The following is a 24,321-nucleotide window of genomic DNA, read 5'->3' on the forward strand; positions in this document are numbered from 1 at the left end:
AGGATAAGTTCATGAGCTGTTGTCATCACTAGGCAGGCAAACATTCCACTGAACATTTCAAATACCCATAAGGATTACACAGTCCTAAGAAAATAGAACACGAGATCCTAAGAGGGTCAAAGCCCTTCATCTTTGGAGAGGAAGCACGTGTATCTTAGGGTCCCATTGTGTTCAACAGCCTTTCCAGCCAAAAGTGAAACTTTTTTAATGAAAAAAAAAAAACCAAAAAACAGGCAGCCAACCATAAAAGAGTTGCCGACTTTCACGAATAGTCAAAGAATTAGATAATGTGAGGTCAGAAGCCATCTCTCTTTAGAGTTCTGAAGATGGAGGCTTAGTGACTATAAATATCTCCCATTAGTAGATACATAGCTTTTCAACCTAGGAGGATTAAAAATTAAGTAACCCCAATTTGGTGGTAATTACCTCCTTAAATTGACACATCTTCTATCCCTGAGAGCATTCAGAATTAAAGAAAGACTTGAGAGAATCAAAAGTATATTAACATTTTTGGGGTTAATAAGAAATCAGGATGTGATATTTTTAGTCTTTTTATAGTTAAAAGAATGTGGCTTACAACAATATCCTGTAATTCCAATTTTTCAAAGTAACACTACCTAGGAGCATACTATATGCCTGGCCTCTCTAAAGAAGCCCTGTGTGTATGCGTGTGTACTCGTGTAAAGCCCCTGGGGCGGGTACTCTGATCCCCATTTCCCTAGTGAAGAAACAAAGGCACAGAGGTTGTCCCTCGCAACTACCCACCTCCCCCGTGTGTGAAACTGATTCAGACGGGCGGTCAAGACTGAAACCTAAGTGAGCTTACGCACAGCACTGAAATATTTAAGGCACTTCATTCATAGGTTCACTTCATTCATAGGCATGATTTACTTCATTTATTAGAAGCATTAAGTACTTTGAGAAGGTTTGTGTTAAAAGATCCCTTAACAATAGAAACCACATATTAAATTTATTTTACTTAATAAGCAAGCCTAAATGTTGAAGATATTATTTTAAAAACAAGACCAATCACAATTCAAAAATCCCTTAAAAGTGATTGTTAAAATTTATTTAATTTATAAAGGTATAAGATTTGTAAGCTGAACTTTTAAGAAGTAGTGCCATGTATTCTAATTTATAACTTTAACAAACTGAATACCAATTTTTAAAACCAAAGGAAACTTTCTGGATAGTCTTTTCTACATACAAATTTCAGCCTGAGGACCCTTCTCAAGGAAGTCCTTACATCAGCCACTCTGTACATGTGTTTACTGCCCAACTCCTAAAGGCAGCACAGCTGAGCCAATGCTATTCACGAGAGGCCGCCCAAGAAACACAGGGTGAACACGCAAGTGTGGAGTCCCCACCCCTGCCTATGCTGATAAACATCTGCGGAAAAAATAACAAAGTGCCTAGAATGTCCTAGACACTTTTCTAGGTAACTGGGGTACATCAGTGAGCTAAAAGGAAAAAGATCCCTGTCCTTCTGGAGTGGAACAGCAAGGAAAAGACAAGAGAAATGGGAATGGCGGCATTGAAACCCGGTGTGAAACGTCAAGGGGTAAAGGGACTGTGAGAAGGGGTGAGACCACAGATCAGAGGTCCTTGGGGGCTGCGGGGTGTCCAGAGGATTTCTGGATGCAGGCTAAAAGTGGGATCCAGGAAACAGGTGAATAGATTACCAGAAAGCTAGATCTCTGAGTTTGAGGATTAATTGTTCATAAAAATGCCTTCAAAGGATTACTATTTATCCATAACATATACCTGCCATTATCAAGGGTGATTTTCAAATGGCCACATATAGAACATTTCTGTTTCTTTTGGAATATATAGGTTAAGAATACATTGTGGCTGTTTCTCATGTAGACACTTCTGCTGTAACACAATATATATGTTGTTGGGAAAACCTCATGTTATGCAAAAAATGTTTACTAAAAATAAAATACAGGGTAAGGGGTAGCTTACCTAAAACTACTGCAACTCTAAAATCAGATTACCGGGTTTTTTTTAATATAAATTTATTTATCTATTTATTTGGCTGCGTTGGGTCTTCGTTTCTGTGTGGGTCTTCTCTAGTTGCGGCGAGCGGGGGCTACTCTCGGTTGCGGTGCGCGGGCTTCTCATTGCGGTGGCTTCTCTTGCTGCGGAGCACGGGCTCTAGGTGTGCAGGCTTCAGTAGTTGTGGCACGCGGGCTCTAGAGCACAGGCTCAGTAGTTGTGGTGCATGGGCTTAGTTGCTCTGCGGCATGTGGGATCTTCCCGGACCAGGGCTCGAACCCATGTCCCCTGCGTTGGCAGGCGGATTCTTAACCACTGCGCCACTAGGAAAGTCCCCCCCCCCCTTTTTTTTAAATCAGTAAGTATAACCTCAAGAAATAACACAGCCTAGCCCAAGCAGGCACACAGAGGTGCTGAAGGCTGCCTTAGGGAATATTTAAAATACATAAAAACAGCAGATGCTGCCTCGAAGGTACCGAAACAGTGCAGATTAACACAGGGCTTCTGTAAAGGCGAGCAACAGCAGGCACGTAAGGTGGGGTGCACCTCTCTGGATAAGGAGCCCCAGGACAGGCGCTCATGTTTTCATTTCACTTTAAAGAGAGATGAAAGGGCTCTCGTTGGTGCAACAGCCAAATTGAAGGTTTAAATTCTCATCTACTTTTTCCTTTTCTGCTAAACTATAAGCCTATATTATACCATATAATTGCACACTATAATTCCACTTCCTCAAGTCACACACCTCTTGCCTAGAAAAGCTGCATATGAACCAGCACAAGTCGCACGTTCCACTGACATCGTTCCTGTATTTACCTAGCACATGCATAGCAAAACAAACTATTTATAAATATCCATATGTCGTTAGAAGTTCTCCTTGAATCTGGTGACACAGTGAGAGTCTCCTGATAAAGTGGTACACAGGGAACACATGCCGTTCTCCTGGCCATCTCTCATCTACTTCCCCCACCAAACAGCTCCCGAATTCCACTGAGGGGAATTACTGTAGCTCCACCATGTGCAGTTTTAGGGGGAGCAATAAATCAAGATCTGTCTTTTTTGATCCAAGACACAGACATGCAATTCAAGCTTCACCAACCAAATTTACTCTTCTGAGACTGTGACTGGAGCTGAGTGACAGCAAGACAGGAAAATGCTGAAGGACGCCTATTCCAGTGGTAGCACCCAGATGGAATGGTCAGTAGTTTCTGCTGACCCAGAATCGGAACTTCCCTTGATCAGGCAGGTTTCCACCCATTCTGTGTGTTATTCTACCAACAAATTATTTTTGTGTGTGATGTGGCCAATGTTCCTCAGCTTGCATTAAAAAAACTTGAATGAATACAATATGCTCACATTTATTAGTCACATAAACCATGTATCTCCCTTTCAGTTGCTGGGGTAAGGTTTCAACAGTAGCCTAAATATTCTACAACAGAATATTTACCTCGCCCCACTCAGCATACTTCCCGTAATTGTTAGGCATTTACCTTTTTAACAATTCTTTATATGTGTCTAGCAAGTGAGAGAGAAACAATTTTCAGAAGCAGGCAAGATGTAACTAGGAGTAGGAGAAAGAAGAAGAGCCAAGTAATAATTTCATTTGCATTTTCTAAGAAATGGGCCTATCCCTTCTTTATCTTTCACCGTAAGTGTGTTTATTATTTTTATTATCTTCGGTAGTTTTTGCAAATGTCCATCCATTCTTGGCTTTAACCAATTCTCCCAGGCCCGTGCGGTCTTACAAACTAGCTGTGTGGCCTCTCTGTCCCCATATGTACGACAGGGAAACAATGACTGATTTGTGTAGAGACTTTGGGGACTAGAAACAACACGTGTAAAGCAAGCCCAGTACTGGAAATGAGCAGGTGTTTTAAAAACGGTTAGTTATCCATGATTACAGCTCCCTCTCTCCCTCACATCTGTCTATTTGCACCCAAGTTCACAGTTCCTTTTGCAATCAGGCACTTTAGAAGATCCAAATCTTTCCCAGTTGACTGGTCACAATTTAATTCTACAGCCACCTCTATTCCTCCTGAACTACATATGCTGCATTTTACATCAAAATCTCAAGCCATGGGGGATTCCCTGGTGGCGCAGGGGTTAAGAATCCGCCTGCCAACACAGGGGACACGGGTTCGAGCCCTGGTCCGGGAAGATCCCACATGCTGCGGAGCAACTAGGCCCATGTGCCATGACTGAGCCTGTGCTCTAGAGCCCGTGCTCTGCAACAAGAGAAGCCACCGCAATGAGAAGCCCGCGCACCGCAACCGAGAGTAGCCCCCGCTCGCCGCAACTAGAGAAAGCCCGCGCACAGCAACAAAGACCCAACACAGCCATAAATAAATAAATAAATAAATAAAATTTTAAAAAAAACACACACACACACACACACACACAGCAACTCTAGCCATGAAAGAGTATCTTCCTTTTCTCCCTTTTTTGGATCTGCCTAAATTCCACTCTGCTGTAAATAAGTGACAGGTATGCTGGGATGCTGGTCCTCTCAACCCTCAAGGCAATGTGCTCATTTTATATTTGTGCATTAACTTGAAAAAGACCGGGAAGCGCTGGTCTACATTAGTGATTCTCAAATTTTAATGTGTATTTAAATTACCTTTTGAAAACAAAAATTCTTACTCAGTAGGTCTGAGGTGGAACTTGAGACTGTGCATTTCTAACCAACTCTCATGGGACGCCCACCTGTGGCCAACCCCAGGCGCTCTGGCAAGCGTCTAGAGGACATGTCTCACTGTACTTAAGGACCCTTTCCTTATGAAATAGAAAAAGATATGGTTAACTAGTCTCAAAACTCTACCACCTTCCATTCTTTTGGTTAGAATAATTTTAGAAGTTCCTCTTGTTTCTTCTACCCTCATAAAGTAGTAACTTTTTATGTGCTAAAATTTTTTCTTTTACATATATTTAGAATTTGAATAATTTCCTAATAAACACTTAAAAGGCAATCATTTCTTGAGGCTTGGGAAAAGTTGAAATAAAATTTCAAAACAGAAAAATAAAAATTAATGCAATCCACAACTAAAAGTACACATTATAGTGATTAAAAGGAAGAAATACATTTTCACAACTATTCCAAGGACACACAACTAAGAGAGCTGAAGTGGTCATTAAACCTTGGGTCACTCAAACCTGAGTCCACGTAGCAACAAAGCTCTTCCTGCCTGTTACGGGTTGAACTGCATCTCCCCAAAATTCACACATTCAAGTCCTAACCCTCAGTGCCTCAAAATGTGTCCTTCCTTGGAAAACCAATCACTGCAGACGTAACTAGTTAGAATGAGGTAGGGCCCTACTCCAATGACTGATGTCTGTATAAAAAGGAGAAATTTGGTGAGACACAAAAACAGGCACACAAAGAGAATGCCATGTGAAGTCTGCAGTTATGCTAGCACAAGTCCAGGAACTATCAGAAGCTAGGAGAGGCCTGGAATAGACAGATTCTTCCCTTGCACCTTCAGCAGGAGCATGACCCTACCGAGGCCTTGATCTCGAACTTGTAGCCTACAAAACTGTGAGACAACAGATTTCTGTTGTTTAAGCTACTCAGTTTGTGGTACTTTATTATGACAGCCCTTGCAAACTCATGCACTGCCTCACTGTGCTTCTTCCCAGATTAAAAAAAATCTAAAGATGACTGTGGAGATAGGCAATCATATCACAGTCTGGTGTGCCATGTGAAGATTTTGGACTTTGTCCTACTAGCAAATGGGATCCACTGAAAGGCTCTAAGGAGGTTAATATTAGGTTTATGAAGTGCAAATGAACTTGTAAACAAGTCAAACCACTATCATCCCTAAAGGTTCCTTTATGCCAGAACTCATGTTTCTTGTTACACAAAAAATATTCTCACAATCATCAGAAAAACTCATGCCCCCTCACAAATAAGAATGCCTCAAGAAGACACCTTCACTTTCATGTCACTTCTACCTAAAATTCTTCTACATATAAAAGACATGGATAGAAAGCTGCAGATCAAATGAGCTTTTATTTTCTCCTAAAATGTATGTCCTGGAATACCAAAAGCCAGAGTTTTGTTCACCTTTATTTTAGAAAGGAAATGTTTATCTGTGTGATTGCAGTAGATAAGCTTTCAATTATTCAGAAAATCAAGACTCTGAAACCAAATTCAGCCTCTTAACTGGTCAAAGACCAACCCCTCAGTGAAGAATCAGCAGCTAAATGTTAGGACAGACCATTTGTTAAAATGCTGGTAACTCCCTTCCCTCCTTAAATAGAAACTTGAACCAAAGGGAGACTATACAGTTTTTAAAGTTTCACGTTTTAACTTTCCTTTTTCTTTTTAAGTAAATTTTTCATTGAAGCATAACACACATACAGCAAAGTGCAAAGCATGATAAATTCTCATAAAGTGAACAAATCCATGTAACCAGCACTATCACCACAAAACAGAACGTGACCAGACCCGAAAGTCCCCTTCAAGCTCTGTTCCAGACACCAGTGTCCCATCAGTGTAACTGCTATCCTGACTTCAAAACACCAAAGAATAGTTTTACCTGTTTTTTAACTTTATATAAAAGGAATCATACAGTATTATACTCTTTTGTGTCCACTCAATATTATGCTTTGATTAATAGTCTCCTTTTAACTTCAATAGTCCATGGGGGGGGGGGGGGGGGGGGGGTGTGTGTGTGTGTGTGTGTGTGTGTGTGTGTGTGTGTGTGTGTGTGTGTGTGTGTGTGTGTGTGTGTGTGTGTGTGTGTGTGTGTGTGTGTGTGTAATTTTAATTCAAACTAGATCCCCAGGTTTCATTTTGTTTAGATTTTTCCAGCTTAGATACCATTTGCATCAAAAGGAATTAACATCTCAATGTTCAATATAAAATCAATTCTAGTTTCTAGGTCCTTTATCAGTTCAAGCCCCCAGTTCCAAACAATAAGGAAAATTTGCAAATAAAAGGGGGAAATGTTTTATTTCACCTAAGATTTCATAAACCACAAACTTATAAGTAAAGTTTATCTTCATGAAAAATTTCACTCTTTGTTTATGAAAGCAGAAGAACCAGAGATATAACAAACTTGAAAATTCTGAGTCTTGGATTTTTTTCCTCCTCTCTTGTATGTGATGGAGATTTCTTTTATTCTACGAATATGTCTAGGGTAAATGGGAGAATCAAAAATTATCAGCTGAAATGACAGAATACAAAAAACAGAGAACCAGCTTAATATGCACATTTTAAAGAACACTTTCCTTATCGAAATAGCAAGCAAAAGTTGACCTGCCAAAATGAAATAATATCTCCCAATGATTTGAATTTAATTTTTTGACTCTTTTACCTGATCAAGAATAAAGGAATCACAGTATCTAACTGAAAATAGTGAATATCCTATTGATGGGAATGTAAATTGGAAAGCAGCATGGGAGTTTCTCCAAAAATTAAAAATATGACTACCATTTGATCCAGCAATTCCACCTCTGGGTATATATCTGAAGGAAATAAAATCGCTATCTGGAAGAGATATCTGTACCCCTAGGTTCACTGCAGCATTATTTACAATAGCCAAGACCCAGAAGCAATCTAAGGGTCCACTGATGGATGAAGGAATAAAGAAAATGCACAGGTATACAACAGAACATTATTCAGCCACTAAAAAAAAGAAGGAAATCCTGCCGTTTGCAACAACATGGATGAACCCTGAGGGTATCATGCTAAGTGAAAAAGTCAGACAGAGAAATACTGTATGATCTCACTTAGATGTGGGATCTAAGAAAACCAAACTCAGAAACAGAGGACAGATTAGTGGTTGCCACAGGTGTGGAGGTGGGGGATAGGGGTAGGGGAAATGGGTGAAGGCAGTCAAAGGGTACAAACTTCCAATTATAAGATGAATAAGTTCTGGGGATGTAATGTACAGCACGGTGATTATAGTCAAGAATACTGCCGTGTATATTTGAAAGTTGCTAAGAGAATAGATTTTAAAAGTTCACACCACGCACACCCACACAAACACACAAAACTGTAATTATGGGTCGTAATGGATGTATTAATTAACCTCATTGTGGTATAATCATTTTGTATTATATACATATATAAAATAACTATGTTATACATCTTAAGTTTAATGTCATGTGTCAATTATATCTCAATAAAGCTAGGGAAAAGAAGAAAAAAGCAGATAAATTTATATGCCACCCACAGCAAACTTTAGAAATCAATACTCTATGCTAAAGAGGCCCATAAGGGAAATCTGGCTGCACACAGCTGTGTAATGAATCAATTTGTTACCGTGACAGTCATCTCAAAAGTAGAGTAACGGTTGACAGACAACAAAGAAGTCAGATTAGACACAGATGCAAGATATAAACAGAGCTCCACAAGGTTTCTGTTTTGGTTTTTATTTTATAACAAGTCTGTTAAATCATCCATTGGGAAATAAATGATTCAAGATGGACTTCCAGAAGCATTATTCTAACTTTGACATCATTTATCAGTCAATATATTTTTGAAAAAAATTTTCAGAAACTTATTTATTCAACAAATACTGGGAGTTCCCTGGTGGTCCAGTGGTTAGGACTTGGCGCTTTCACTGCCGTGGGCCCAGGTTCAATCCCTGGTCGGGGAACTAAGATCCCGCAAGCCAAGCGGCGAGGCCAAAAACAAAACTAACAAACAAACGCATGCAAACAAATATTATGGAATACACACTATGTGTACACTGTTGTAGATTCCAGGAATTCAGTGATAAGCAAAAACAGAGTTGCTGCCTTTATGGAAGAGAGAGACAGTTATTAATCCTAAAATAGTAACAGAAATAAATAGAAAATTATTACTGTTGTAAGTGCTAGAAGAAAAGATACATAATGCCAGGACAGTATCTATTAAGGAAATCTGGAAAACGTGGGAGGGGAAAGGCAATGACACTGGAATGGGAGAAATGAAGAAAGGATAGCAGTTAAGTAAGTATGTCTGTGTGTGTGTTGGGGATGGGGGGGCGGGGGTCACTAACCTGAGGCAACAGCGGGTGCAAAGACCCCGAGGCAGGAGGTAACATGGGCACTGCAACTAAAAGTCCATTATGCTGAGCTTCTAAGGGCAAAATAAAGGTAACTCCAGAGATGATGAGCAGGAACAAAAGAGAACTGGTTGTAACCAGGCATGAGGTTAAACCTTAGCTAGTGACAAATTCTAAATACCCGATTTCTCAGTAAAACCTTATTCTTCTCAGACCAAATAATCTGAACATAGGCCTGTCCCCCTAGGACAAGGAAGTATAGTTATATAAAAGTCTATTTTTATCCTCACAGTATCACTCACTGCTAGGCTCATTCTTAATGACATTTTGGGGGGTATTTATAATTTATACTTAATTTGAGTATTAAAACCAACTCAGAAAAGGAAAAAGAAAAAAATTAATTTGTGATCTACATCCTAAAGAAACAAATGAGAATAATACTAATACACTGAAGAAATCCCTTATGATGCCCCATAAAGTCCCTACTGAAACACTTAAGATACAACTAACCACAGAGAATCTCTGCAACTGGGTGAGGATAATGGTTTTTCATCACTAACAGATGATGTTACTGTAGTACTTTGCACCAAGAAAGAGAAAGACCAAAAAGAAAGACGAAGGAAAGAAAAGAATCAAGTCCCAGCTGGGATTCTGACCACAGTACCCTACTTCTGATTCTTCAGTTTAGACAAACCTAAAGAATAGGCACTATCTTAAAAGCCTCCATTGAGAAAGAAGCTATTTGGAGAAGTCATTTAGCTTCGAATGCATAACCGCAAAAGAAATGAAACCACTGAGGTGGTCAGAAACAGTCTCCTTACCAAAGAGTAAGACTCTTACTTACTCCTACTTACTCTTACAGACTGGCAGGACCTGGCAGGATGCAAAGCCCAGGCCGCAGCTGTCAGCCACCCAAGCACAAGGGGCACCTCCCAGGAAGTAGTTATGCTCTGAGCGCCAAAGAAAACTTTCATAGCCATTTTTGGTTGTTGTACATCCTTTATAACATATTTAGCTTCCAGAGAGGCTGTATCTTTTTCACATTTCACAAAGGTCCTCAGATTTACTGAAACAATGTCTGCCTCCCTGAGTACACAGTTCTTCCCAAAAACAAGAACCTGCTGTTTTGAAAATAAGCCATTAGCAACCTTCCCCCACAGAGTCTTCTAAACACCAAGCAGGAAGGATTTCCTTTCATCCTGTAGAATATGCAGTATGAATGGGCAACGGTTCTCAAACCAGTTTTCTCAAAAATGGTTTTTCTTAGGGAGATGCTCAGCAGAAACAGGATGCCACAGGCCCATATATGGGAAAAACGGCAGATTTTTTTTTTTTCAACGCTAAAGAGGTTTCCTTCACTGCAGGACTTCTCAGAGTCATTAATTATGACTCTCTCACATGAGGGACAGTACGTGCAGCATTTCCCACATGTTCTAACTACAAGTATTTTGAGGAAGCATCCCCACTGGCACAGTAGTAACATTCCACTGAGAAAGGCTGGCATTTAGTACTGCACAAGGCAGCCAGACTTTTGACAGTGATCCAAAAGATCATAGTATAGGTACCACACTGAATTGTTATGTATCAAGAGAAAAGGCTAACAAATAAGATCTTTCCTTATTTTAAGTTATCATCTTGTAATCTATATCTAAAGGAGTTAACCTACTCTGTTCCTTTCTCGTGATCTAGAACTACACAGGTTCATAGCAAACAATCTGTGGTTAAGTCTTCAGTGGCTAAGAAAATCTGACTATCCGACATCTAAGTCTGAATCAAAGATCCTGATAGTACTGTAACCCACACATCACCAAATCTCTATAGCAGAGCTCCAACTTCCCCCAAACCTCAACTTTGATAATTTTATATCGCAAAAATATCTTCTCAGTTAATCATTAACCAAAACATAGTTGCAAATACAAGCTTATCTGTGTAATTTCTAATATTGATTATTTTTTGACATTCAAAACTAATTCCTTTGTGAGGAAAAAATCCGATACTTCATGTGAAGTTGAGCACAGTTACAGTACTCCTCAGCAAAACAACTGTACCAGGTTAATGACATAATCTCTTTAATCTCCTGTTCCTGGAAAAATATCAAGCTGAGAGGCTTTTCATCTGTTAATTACATCTCATGAAATTCACATCATTCCTCAGCACTGTAAGTAATTCAAACAAAATGATTTTAGCTAGTTTTACTGACTTCGGTAAGAAAAGGACCTTAATACACACAATACGTCATATGGAAAAGGAAGGCTCTGCTGGTGTTCAACAGGTTCTGAATCACTTGTTTCCCTGAATCTCATCTGAAAGCTGGGTCTGTCTGTCTGTCTCTCTCTCTCTCTGAACAACTGCTATAATAACCTCAATATACTGAGTGAACACAGTACCTTTCCTGGAAAACACAGCAGGCTACTTGGCTTCATCTATTATCACTGATTAGAGACCCTGAAGATCAATACTTTGGAAAAGGAGGTCATCAGGAGGAATAAACCTTAGTCTGAAGGCCATTAAAAACGCCTTCCAGTTTCTGGTCACTCCTGTAGCCAATGTAAAATGTCCTGTTCCCAAGAATTTTAAGGTTTACTTGTCCCACTGTGTACTCCATTCTGCAGGGTCTCGACACAGCCTAATCTGTGTTGAAGACAAAAGGCAAGCAGGAAGTGGAAAGAGGAAAGCTACTGGGCAGGTGGTGAAGGGCGAGAAAGAGCAGCAAGAGGAGACAAGGAAAGAACGACGGGCACCCTGGCCGGGACAGGAGGCGAGCGCAGGCGGGCAGAGTGAAGGACGAGCAGGCCCAGCTGACCGAAGCTGGCAGCTGTTTACTACCTGGAGTTTTCCTGCCCCAAACCACTACCCACTCTTCTGGGTTCCACGCCTGCCTGCATCCACGTGCTGACATCGTTTCTCTACCACAAACACTGTAAAGACCCAAAGGCGCCTCACCTCCTGGTCTGTAGACGACATCGTCCTCCGTGATGTAAGACGTTATCTCCCCAGTGTCTGTCCTTTCGTAACGAGATTTCTTTTTCGGGGGCTTCTTCTTGCTCTTCTTCGTGGACTCCTCCGTGGTGGCACTATTGTTGTCATTGTCCTCATCTTCGCTGTGATCGCTCTCAGCGTAATTTTTGGCTCCTCCTTCCAAGGTACAGCTCCTGCGTGGCCTTGAATTCTCACTCTCTCTCGCCTTGTCTCTCTTCTCTCTCTCTCGGTCCCGATCTCGGTCCCGGTCCTTCTCTTTCTCTTTGTCTTTGTCTTTATCAGCTGTCATGATTCGCCACGTGCCTTCTTCTGTCCTCTCACGGCTGGGCCTCCGTGAAAGGTAGACAGTAAGCCTGGGCTTCAGTCTTCTGAATTTCTCACTCAATTCCAGGGAAAATCCGACCACTCCAACAACCCCAACGTTTCAAAAATGCTAGGAGAGGAAAGAGAGAGCGAAATTGATTTTCCTTTAACATTTTCTCATATTTCCTTCCTAAAATAACGTTCTGTTAAATGACTCACTTACTCATGCTTTAGCAACTAAAACTTCTCACCGGCAATAGGAAAAAAGGTAGGACAAGTGATATCAAATTTAAATATAAACAGTTTTTGGCCTCAATTAGCATATGGTTTGGGATTTTCGATCACACCAATAATGAAAAATGTCTGAATGCGTAAGGGTAAACTATGCTTTCTGTATACAAATTGTTTTCTCTAACTTTTAAAGGAAAAAGTAAAGTGTACCCTAGTAAACATATAATGGGTACAAGTATACAAAAGGGGCTTCATAACCCGTAACATTAATTTAAAAGGGAAAGAACCTGTAGTTAAAATTATTTCCACCTGCAAAATAAAAAGTAATTTGGATAGCCTTGGAAAATGTCTCAGGATGTCTCACAGTACATTATCTTCTGAAGACTCTTTCTAGCCACTTCTCCAAATTTCCAGAGCTCCTCTCAAGAATAAACGTAAGAGCTGACTCAAATAAAAGTGACAACCTCAAAGCAAGATTCCTTTGCCTTCAATTACAATTTTTTACATCTTCCAACTCTACTTACTACTCTAGTTATTTTCCAGGAAAAATGGTTTCTCGAAAGATGTATTATCTCTGTCTTAAGGAAATATAACAGCTTCCAAAAACAACCTTCCATCTTTAGGGAATATTAGGTGGTTTATACATTCTTCCAAATTTCCACTGTTAATGGTTTCCCTAATAAATTTCTCCCCAGAACTAAACCCCAAAAGGAAAGTCTGAAGGTTTTAAGAATGTATAATGAGAAGAGTAAACCCCAAGCTCCAAACCAACACAATTCTTATAAAAAATTTTAAATAAAATTTTTATTTTATTTACATGTCAGTTTTGTAACAGTCATAATAACCAGTAATTTATCTTTTGCAATCTTTTATCATCCTTCCCAATATCTCATTTTTTCAACAATCTGTACAAAACATTATCTATGTGCCAGGGGTTCAGAACTAAAGACACCATGAGGGAAAACCTTGTGGTCCTTGCCCGCAATGCTCTAATGCAAAAAGAGGAGACAACTGATCAATAGGAGAACCATCTCTTTCTCATGCTACATGGGCCAGATAGGAAACAACACATGCAAAGAAACGAAAAATTGGTCCTCTTTACTCAGACAACAGCAAACAAGTCAGTTTGTAATTACATGCCTCAGACGCAGAGAAAATTCTCTTTGGTCATGCCAAAACCATAAAAATTATCATATACTCTCTCCAAAGCTCTTAGGTCAAACTTGATACCAGAAAAGACCTCCACATAAGCACTTCGAATATCCTTAGGCATTCAGGAAAATTTAAAAAATGTTAACAACAACTTTTGGGTGAGAGAACAATGAAGGAGCAATAATGCCAACAATCTATAAGCAAAGTCAGAAGGATGAAAGCACGTAGCACAAACCTAAATCGCTTCCTTTTACATATAGGAAATGCACTTTCAGATAGGATTTCAATTTTCTAAACATATTTCCAGAAAATGAAAAATTATTCTAGTGCCTGCAAAAGTTCTGCTTCGATGAATCATCTGCTAAACAGACAGTAATAAACTCCCAAGTCCCTGTAGGCCACTAGTGTTAGCAATTGAAAATACACAAAGAGACATATTACTTTCTCCATCTGGCTTAAGTTTAGAGCCTGAACAAGCCAATCATACAAGAAAGAAAACCATCAGCTAATACAGTTGTTAAAACATTCCTCTTTGACACTGAAAACATACCAAGGCCCCCTGGGAATCTAAAAAGAACAAAAAGCTTAGGCTGAAAGCCTCTCAGATGCAGTTCAGGACAGACATACTTCAGATAAGTTCAAGAAAAAAACTCATTTTCCCTAGGGTTAACAAGATAACTGCTCCAGAAAATTATGTAAAAATATTATTTCAGCACTTAAAAGAAAAAAAACAGTAAGGCCAAATTGTACATTCAACATCACACCCTACAAAATCATATACTGTATTTCTATTTACAAAAAAATTTGAGTTGTTTCTGCCAAGAGTTAGCAAGAAAAATTCAATAATCAACAGAGAAAGCATCCACAAAATGAAATCCTCTACGTGTGTGTGCGTGCGTGTGTGTGTGTGTGTGTCTGTGTGTGTGTGTGTATCCAACCTTCAGATAACCAAGAATATTGATAATCCAAAGCAAAAGTTAATCCAACTACCACTTACATTTGGCTATAAAATAAAGCTCAGTGGGGATATATTCTTTTCCTCTGTACTTACCACACTAATCATAATTTTTTGAGCCTCATTATAAAACGACCAACATGCAACAATAATACAACATGTGAGGAAAGGGACCCAGAGAGGAACCAGATGGCACCGAGAAGGGTGGCTGTCGCTTCAGTACGCTAGAAATGATCTACACAGTAGACAATACAACAGCATCTTTATAAGAGCAAGGGGTTTACAAAGCAGGTCCCTGCCATGATCTCATTAGATTCTCTCTGTCTACAACTCAGTGATGTGAACCAGACAGAAGTCACCACTCCCACTTTTCAGGCCACAGGAGGAGAACTAAGAAGAGATCATCTGCCAGTGAGTCTAAAGCAGGTCTCCCAAAGGTGAACCCCACCTGACCTGATTCCAACCTGCTGCTCAGGTTATAATCTGTATCTTCACAGGTGCCAACCTTTCCTACATGTATCCTTGCTGATAATTTGCAGACAGTTTTAGGAAACACACTCACTTTAACCTCTCCCCCCAAAACAAGAGGTACTTTTCTCCAGTAAGACAGACAAGAATATTGAAAATATCTTGTCAATCCACTACTCAACCCAGTTAAACAGGAAACACGGCAAAAGATACTTTAATAATTAATTAAAGGAATAATCGAATCTAAAACATTTCAGATTCAAAACAATCTTCATCTATTCATCGAACAAACGTCTACTGAATGCCCACAATGTGCGGTGTGCTAGTTACTGCCCTAGGTATGGGGAAAACAGCAGAGAACCACATACAAACATCCCTGCTCTTGTGGAACTGATGTTCCAGGAAGTGGAGAAAGATACACACACACACACACACACACACACACACACACACACACACACACACACACTATATTAAAAGATCTTACATGGGGAGTCCAATGGGGACAAGGGAGTATAAGAGGATTGCAATTTTAAATGATGGTCAGGGAAGGCCTCACTGAGGTGGCTTTGTCCCAAGTAAGAGTGAGTACAGAGGAAACACCGAGACCATTCCAGCAGAGGGGAAAGTAGGTGCAAATGTCCAGAGGCAGCAGTGATTCAGTTACATTCAAGACACGGGAGGCCAGAGGGGCTGGAGTGACACGCGGAAGAGGACTGATTTTTTAAAAACCGAACGTATAGTCCTCTCACTAGTTTCCAGTCATCAGATTGCACTGCATCGTTTTATCCTGATAAAATTTGGTAGGCTAGCTTCGTTTCGTTGTGATCTAATCAGGGTCAAAGGCATTTAACAGAGTCGAGGATACAGAACTATTCTTTATTACTTCAGGTTACTTAACCCTCTACACAAACACTGTCTGCCTCTTCAAAGTGAAGCCAACAACCACCTACAAACACCTTACACTACTTAACAGAACTGATTTGGATAAAGTACTAAAATTTCGGTCATGCTCAGGGTCCACACCTCATTTAAGGCCACCATTTCTTGTCACTATTTAAGCAGTCCCAGGAGGTTTGGGCCCTTGATAGAACTGCAAGAAGACTGGGCTCAGAAGCCAAGATCCAAGTTCTTGGCACTGCCAGGGCTAGTGCCTTAGGCAGATCACTCTACCTCTGTGAGTCAGTTTCAATGCTGTAAAACAGGGACAATAACTAGCTACCTCACAGAGCTGCTGTGAGAACTAAGTATATGTATACATGTAAATGCACTTATAGATTGCAAAGTGCTTTATAAATGTAAACTATCAATAATATATACTTAGATCAGTCATGACTACATTATCTGCTACAGCGGATAATGCCCAATAGTGTATTGTGCTATGCAAGATATAAACGTAGCCAAACATCATCCTTACCCTCAAGAATTTATTACCTACTAGGGAGGAGGGGGAATCCTATTACACGAGTAAGAAATAAATCATGGAAAACTGACTACAAATGAAGTAAAAATTTTAAAATATCTCCTCTTGGATTGTGTAAAACCCACTTACTGATGAAAACTTGCTCCTCCCTCCTGAGTTCCCAATCCCTGAGTTCTGTTCATTTCAGTTGCTCAAGCCAGATTCTGGAGGACGCTTGACTCTCACACCAAATGCAGTTAGTGAAGTCCAATGAATTCTTCCTCATTCAACCACAGCAAGGAATGCTTACATTTGTCAAATACCAATCACACACTAGGCATTTTGCTCAGCTCTCAGGGTCTACCAATCACCTCCTGAATAACTCTATAATTTGTCCACTGCTCCAACTCAAGCAGAAAGTGCCTATTTCAAGCCATCATCATCTTTCACACAGATTAACACAACTGCCTTCTAACTGGTCTCTGTGACTATAAAATTTTGTTTTTGCTTTCCTTCCAATTCGTCCTCCAACACAGCCAGCCAAGCATCTGACCCTCCACCACTTCTTTTTTTTTTACAGCTTGAGATATAATTCACACACCATACAATTCACCACGTACAGTACAATTCATTGTCCACCAATCCTTTTCAAAGATTACAGAGACCTTCCTGTCCTGACTGCCCCTTCACCACTCCAGCCCCACCTCCACCCTTCCTGTGTGTCCAGCTGTCCCCTCCCCTTTGTCGGGCTAACCTCTACTTACCCTTAGGGCCCTCAGGCATTTCTGCTGCCCAACTCCAGGAAGGTTCCCAGACCCACCCAAAGTCCAGCCCCTCACTGTTCCCCATCCTGCCTGTAAAGTGGCCCTCATTGATCCCACTACTGGTATCTGTTGTTAACTTGTGTAACTTCTCCACTAACCAACAAGGACCATGACTATAGTATAATATTCACTAGAACAACTCCTACTGACGCAATTTCCTCTCTGTATCAAATCCACTAGAGGTTTTGTCCTCATTATCATTTGACCATTCAGCACCCTCTGACAGGGCTGACCACACACCCTCCTTCTGGAAAGGCTCTTTTCCTTTGGCCTTCCTGGCACTGTCATCTCCTGGGTCTATTTAACTGTTCCTCCACCTCTAGTACTGGACCAGCTAATGGGGGAGCTCTTCAGGCGCTATCCGGAGCCATCCTTCCTCATCCTCGTCGATCTCCCATGTGTCCGTCAGGCCCCAGGAACCACGTCCACACAGGCGATCCACAAATGCACATGTCTACCAAACTTCTCTTGCAGAGCCAGACGCCTCTGAAAACTGCCCCCACCTGAAGTCTCCTCTTGGATGTCTCAAAGGTACCTCAACATATCAAAACAAGGGCACACCCTGGCCCCAAATGGCCTCTCTCGTGACTGGTGCCGCTGCCCATCCTGTTATGCAAACTGGACACCTAAGTTTAGCGCCTCCTCTCTTTCATCCCATCATCAACAAACCATGTCACCGTTACCTTATAAATTTCTCTCAAACACACCTACTTGAGAACACATCCAACACCACAACCTTAGTTAAAAGCCACTAGTGTGGCTTTCCTGGACCACTTCAATTGGCTTCTCTCCAAATCCACTCCTCTGAATCCTCATAATTCTCTTTATAGACTGCAGCCAGGGCTCTCCTTTCAAAAGGCTAATGTGATTATGTCAATCCTTACCTTAAAATACTCAGTGACCTGTCACTTCTGTTAACTAAAAACCCAAATCCTAACCATGATCTACAACGCCCTTATCTTTCCATTTGGCCTCATCCCCCGCCTCCCTCCCACACTCTGTGCCCAACCACACTGCCCTTCCCTCTGTCCCTTGAACACACGCCCTCCCACCTGGAGTAAGACTGAGCTCGTGTTTTCCCTTCCATTGTGATGCTCAGCTCCTCTCCTGGCCTAGGTATCTCCTACTCTTCCTTGCAGTCACAGCTCAACAGGAACTTCCTCAAGATGTCCTTGCTTGTCCAAAAGGACTAGGTTAAATCCCTTTGTAATGCTCTCTACAACCGTAACTTCACATTTATTTGTGTGATTTGATTAACATCTGCCTCCACCTCTAAGCTAGAAGCTCCGTGAGGGGCTGACCCTGACTCTTTTTGCCCTGTGTTGTATTCTCAGATCCTAACTCACTGCCTGGCACATACAGACGAGCAATAAATTACTTTTCCCTGCCCTCCCTCTCACACATAAGCTGGATCAATCAAGAGGGTATTATGATGAGACTTTTATTTGGGGAAGAAAATATTTCATGAGTAAATAACTGAGGGGCTGCTTGAGCTGGCTTATAAACCATGAACAGGATGAGGAGGAGCAAAAAGGAGGAGAAAACATTCCAGGTGCAAGGAAGTTCAGTAAAAACAGTGATTGATTAAATCCTTGTCCTTGATGGCAGATACAGAGTAAAACTAGTAGGAAGTAAGCTTAAGTAGAGGGGGGAACGGATAATGGAAGCTCCTAAAATAATAAAGCAGCTAATACTCACTGAGCACTTAACATGCGCTAAGCATTTTACACATTAATTCATTTAATCTTCACTATAATGAGAGCGAGAATATAATTTATCATCCAAACTGGGACACATCTGAGAGCAAAAACATTAATAATTGTTCAGGAAAAACATGAAACCAGGTCACATGATCATCCTAACTGTAACTCTATTCAGTAGATGCTGTTGCTAGGTACAGTCTCCCTGCAAAAGCAAGCACTGCGAGGCTGAGCAAGTAGACCAAAACTCACACAGTGTGTATTTCGGTAGACCCAAATCACACAGCTCTGTGTTAGACCCAGGGCGCTGACTCAGAGCCTATACTCTTAACCACAAAGCTATACTGCCTTCAATCACACAGCCTTAAAAGCCAAGTTAGCCAATACAGTTGCTAAGCAAACGATGTTACTGCAGGCTCTTAAGATGAAAGTAGGATTTGGGGAAACATTCATCCCGTCTGGCATGAGATATTTTCCAACAAGAGTCGTTAGTGCCATTCCCAACAAGCTTGCTTTCAAATCCACTATCTCTGAAAGCCTAAATCAGGAACCAAGGTCCTCAAGAACTTCTGCCTTTGCCATTTCTACATTTATTATGTCTCAATAAATGCTTTAGCCTTCTCCCTTCGGAACAAAATGGGATGGTCCAAGAGTGGAAGACCTCAGTGCGCTACCCACCGCGCTGGGCCCCGCCTGCTAGACAAGCAGCTGCAGCCAGGCAGGCGACAGAACACCCAGGAAGCATGCGACAGCTGAGCGACTTGCTTTCTCAGTAAAATCAATGTTCTTTTCCTGTTCCCTTTCATACCAACAGCCTGGGAATGAAAATATACTGACTTTTGCTCTGGAAAGGGAAATGTCACTCTAACACTTGTTACTCCCGGATAAGAACTCATCAACAGCAACCTGCTGCAGAGAACACCTCAAAACAGGCTGGAGAATCACTGACAGAGATGCACGGTAACTCTGAAACATGGGGTCAGCGGATCTAGGAACCCATGTAGAGGTCAGAGCGCTTTATCTGAAACGGATGTGGTACTGAGAGCAGTTCTCCCACGTAAAAATAAACAGGTGTCAAGTTCTCCCACCTGAACAAATCCAACCATTTATAAGCAAACGGTTACACATGTACCTCCAAAGATTCTCTGCATTTGGGGTTAATAAATATTTAAACTCAATCAGTTTAAAGAGTCAATGTTAAATACTCATTCCTGGAACACATGTCTTATTGAGACAACCTAAATAACCGAGATGGGACCCATTAGTCAAATTCAGAGAGCAGCCTCTGTGGTATCGACACAGGAGGAGGCAAAGAATGAATGCACCTTAACCACAAGTGGGTGTAATGCTTAGAGCAGCACTTCCTCAACTGCTTGAGAAGCTTTGGGAAAAATCAGAGAACTAAGATTGGCGGACTCTGACAAATACTTTAATTTCTTCCAAAAAGACATAATAACAACAAAACATACTACCTGCAAAAGGTGGGGAAAGTACCCAGGATAGCAAAACTCCAGGTTACAATCAACAGCTCAATTAAAATTAAATAACAAACAACACATAACCTTTTTATTTGGAGTTAAGAGTAAGGAATTCCCAAAGATGAGATGCCCAAGGAGGTTCCCCCACACCCCCCAAAATCAAAAATCCTCCTTTTCTTTAAAGAACACACAAATCCACTGACACAAGCAATTGATTTTCTATACTGTTAAAATGTGAAGATTTTCGCAATTACATACGAAATTTTTTTGCCTTGCAAGTTGCCTATAGTTGTGTCTCTTCTACTAAGTAGTTAAGAAAAATTCACTGCTCACTTTAAACCAGGGCTTCTCAACTGCGGCACAATTAACATTTTGAGCCAGATTTGGGTGGGGGAGTTGAGGGGGGGGAGGCCTGTCCTGTGCATTATCCCTGGTCTCTACTCACATAGATTCTAGTAGCACAACCCACTGCTCCAATGGAGACAACAAAAAAGTACCTCCAGGTCTTCCCTGGTGGCGCAGTGGTTAAGAATCCGCCTGCCAATGCAGGGGACACGGGTTCGAGCCCTGATCCGGGAAGATCCCACATGCTGCGGAGCAACTAAGCCCGTGCGCCACAACTACTGAGCCTGCGCTCTAGAGCCCGCGAGCCACAACTACTGAGCCCTCGCACCACAACTACTGAAGCCCGCACGCCTAGAGCCCGTGCTCCGCAACGAGAAGCCACCGCAATGAGAAGCCCGCGCACCGCAATGAAGTGTAGCCCCCACTCACCGCAGCACGCAGCAACAAAAACCCAATGCAGCCAAAAATAAATTAATTAAATTAAATAAATAAAACATTTAAAAAAAAAATCTCCAAATACTGCCACATAGCCTCTGGGGAGCAAAGTTGTTCACAGTTGAGAACCACTGCTTTAAACGAATAAAACTGCTTGTCTATCACAGAGATTTCAAAGGATTAAGCAATCTGTGTTGCTTTATTCAAAATTATGCTTGACCAGTATGGAATCCATAAAGCTAACACCATTACGAAAACTATATAATGTGGCATGTTCTTCATTCTCTGAAATATATTGGACTAACTCAAAACACTATCTGAAATAGTAATTACACAGACGTGTGAAGCTGAATTAGGAAAACAGAAGTAAATATTCTGAAAATCTTGATGTTTCCTGGCAAGCTCAGAAGGTGATCAGGAGTAATGTTACTCAGTGGTAACCTGCTCTGGTCCTGGAGCCAAGTGGATGCTTCTGTTATCACACGACTAACTGAGAAAACCTGGTGTCCACAATGCCAAGAACAAGGGAAACCAAATGCCTACAAGACCAAAACCCTGGTGTGAAAGGGGAAAGAATTCCTGAACTCACTCTCCCAAAGCATGGCCACAGATAGGAAACCAAATGCAGAAAAGATAAATATAAAACTCAAGCACGTATGGACACCAAGCCTGGGAAAGGGGCAGGGGCGGGGGGCGGGGTGGGGGTGGTGTAAAAAAAAAAAAAAACAACTCAAGCAGACAGATAAGTAAAATATGGTATACCCATAAAATAGAACATTATTCAACAATAACAAGAAATGAAATACTGATACATGTTACAACATGGATAAGCCTGGGAAGCATTATCTTACGTGAAAAATGCCAGTCACAAAAGACCACATACTGTATGATCCCATTTATATTAAATGCCCAGAAAAGACAAATCCATAGAGACAGAAAGCAGATTGGTGGTTGCCTGGGGGTGGGGGGTGCTGGGGTGCTATAGTTATGAGTTTCATTTGGGGATGATATAAATGTTCTAGAATTGATTATGGTGATGCTTGCATATATCTGTGAAAATATTAAAAGTCATTAAATTGTACACTTTAAATGGGTAAATTATGTGATATGCAAATTATATTTCAATAAAGCTGTTAAAGCACAAACACACACAAACAGCAACATTACAAACTAGTAAGAAAAACCTCAAGCTTCGCTACAGTTTAAAAAAAAAATGCATCTGGCTGTAAAATTCACAGGGACGAGCTCTACCTCCACAATTCTGAAAAACCACCTCTTAAAGTTGTAAAAGCATAGTTAATTAAACACATAGGAGAAGTTTTATTTCACGTAACATTAAGAATGAAAGAGAACCTTCCTTGGACCACAGTAATCTTTAATATGCAGGAATACTTAGTCAGGCTTACTACCTCTGCACAACATGTTCCAAAGCAGATAAGCTGGACAGGGTTTCTTTCAGTCTGCAGAGATCCAAGATTCAAAGTTAATTTGCAACCATGGCACGTAAGGTCTCAACAGCTGATGAAAGGAAATGACAGGGTGGATTTTATACTGTTAAGTAACAGTGTTAACAGTTACACTTCACACATATATGAAAAACCAAAAGCATTCATAATACACTTCTAATCCATGGGTACAAATTATATCAAGGGAAAAAAACCTGTAAAACTCACCAGAGCAGTCCTTCTAAAAACACTTAGAATCTGAGTCTTAGATGAAAAGGAAAAGTAGCTCTGACAAAAAGCATAAATCTAAGCCAAAATTCAATTTGCCATTTTCTTTGACCTATTCTAACTGGGTATGATGCTCTCTAGGTTGACCAGATGTATTACACTGCCATCTTTGTTAACCTGACGTCATTCAAAGAGAAAAGCAAAAGAGCCACTAGAATTATTCAATTCAAGATGCCAAGAACTAGCAAGTGACCAGGGAGGGTGGGGAGTACAGGGAGTCCCGCCGCCTGGACCACAACACTGAAATGCTGTAGTTGTGACACTGATCATCAAATAAACACCAATGTCCTGAGCAAAGTCGCTGTCAATTCCTCCATTAATTCAGCAAATATTTATTTAGCACCTACTAGGTGCCAAGCACTGCCCTAGGAGCTACAGATACATGCGCAACCAGAATACACACAATCTCTAACCTCAGAGAGCTTACAGTATAGTAGGGGAGGGAGCAGACAACAAACAAACAAGAAAATATACAGTATATTAGCTGGTGGTAAGTGCTATGGAGAAAAAATTAAGGTGGGCAAAAGGGAATGGGGTGGGGCGGGGTAATTTATTTAAGGTAATCACTGATAAGGGGTTTGACCTAAAGGAAGTAAGGCAGCAAGTTGTGTGGTTATCTGGGGGAAAGTATTCCAGGCAGAGAGAAAAGCAAGTACAGAGGCCTGAGACAGAGGCAGTTTTGGCACATCCAAACAGCAGCAAAAGGCCAAGTGGCTGAAGCAGTGACAGCAAAGAAGAAAGAGGTGAAGAGGGAAGGGGGGCAGGCGGGGGCGGTGTGTATGCTGCATCTACTGGAATAAGAGAAAAGCTTTTGTAGGGTTTTGGCACAGAGGAGTAATGATCTGAGTTATGTTCTAACAGACTCCCTCCTGCTGCTGCAGGGTTACCAGACTGTGGATTCAGGCCAGGTGTCGGTAGTGCAGGTGCAAGGAGAGGTCAGATTGTGGGCAGGTTCTGCTAGTAGAGCCCTCAGAATCTGTTGTCAGACTGGATGTGATTTGAGACAAAGAGGAGAGTCAAAGAAGGGGCCACAATTTGGGCCTGAGCAACTGGAAGAGCAGAGCTTCATTTACTGATGGGGAAGAGAAGGAAAACTGGAATTCTGTTTGGAACATGTTAAGTTTGAGACGCCTAGTAAATATCCAAGCAGAAGTATGGGTACAGCTTGAGAGGTCAGAAAGCTCTGGGCTGGAGATTTAAATCTGAGAGTCCTCACCATACAAACCCTACACCAACAACCATGAGACTGGATGACTGGGTGGCATGGAAACAAACTACAGGAGATGAAACATTCAAAGTAGCGAGAGAATACTCTGAAGCAAATTAAAA

The 24,321-nt window shown here is 41.1% G+C and overlaps 1 protein-coding gene and 1 non-coding gene across 7 annotated transcripts in view; one reads left to right on the plus strand and one right to left on the minus strand.

Moving 5' to 3' along the window:
- Positions 1 to 24,321, minus strand: part of RERE (arginine-glutamic acid dipeptide repeats) — a 420,307-nt gene that overhangs the window by 248,160 nt on the left and 147,826 nt on the right. For all 6 annotated transcript variants that reach the window (XM_036846203.1, XM_036846175.1, XM_036846185.1 and 3 more), the window contains exon 2: positions 11,931 to 12,399. In XM_036846203.1, the coding sequence (XP_036702098.1) occupies positions 11,931 to 12,255 (325 nt within the window). In that variant the 5' untranslated portion in view covers positions 12,256 to 12,399. The remainder of the gene's footprint in view (positions 1 to 11,930; positions 12,400 to 24,321) is intronic.
- Positions 8,525 to 8,597, plus strand: TRNAE-UUC. Its single transcript has one exon. It is a non-coding gene; the product is annotated as a tRNA-Glu (tRNA).

The sequence above is a fragment of the Balaenoptera musculus genome, chromosome 1 (genome assembly GCF_009873245.2).
Source record: "Balaenoptera musculus isolate JJ_BM4_2016_0621 chromosome 1, mBalMus1.pri.v3, whole genome shotgun sequence".
Lineage (NCBI taxonomy): Eukaryota > Metazoa > Chordata > Mammalia > Artiodactyla > Balaenopteridae > Balaenoptera > Balaenoptera musculus.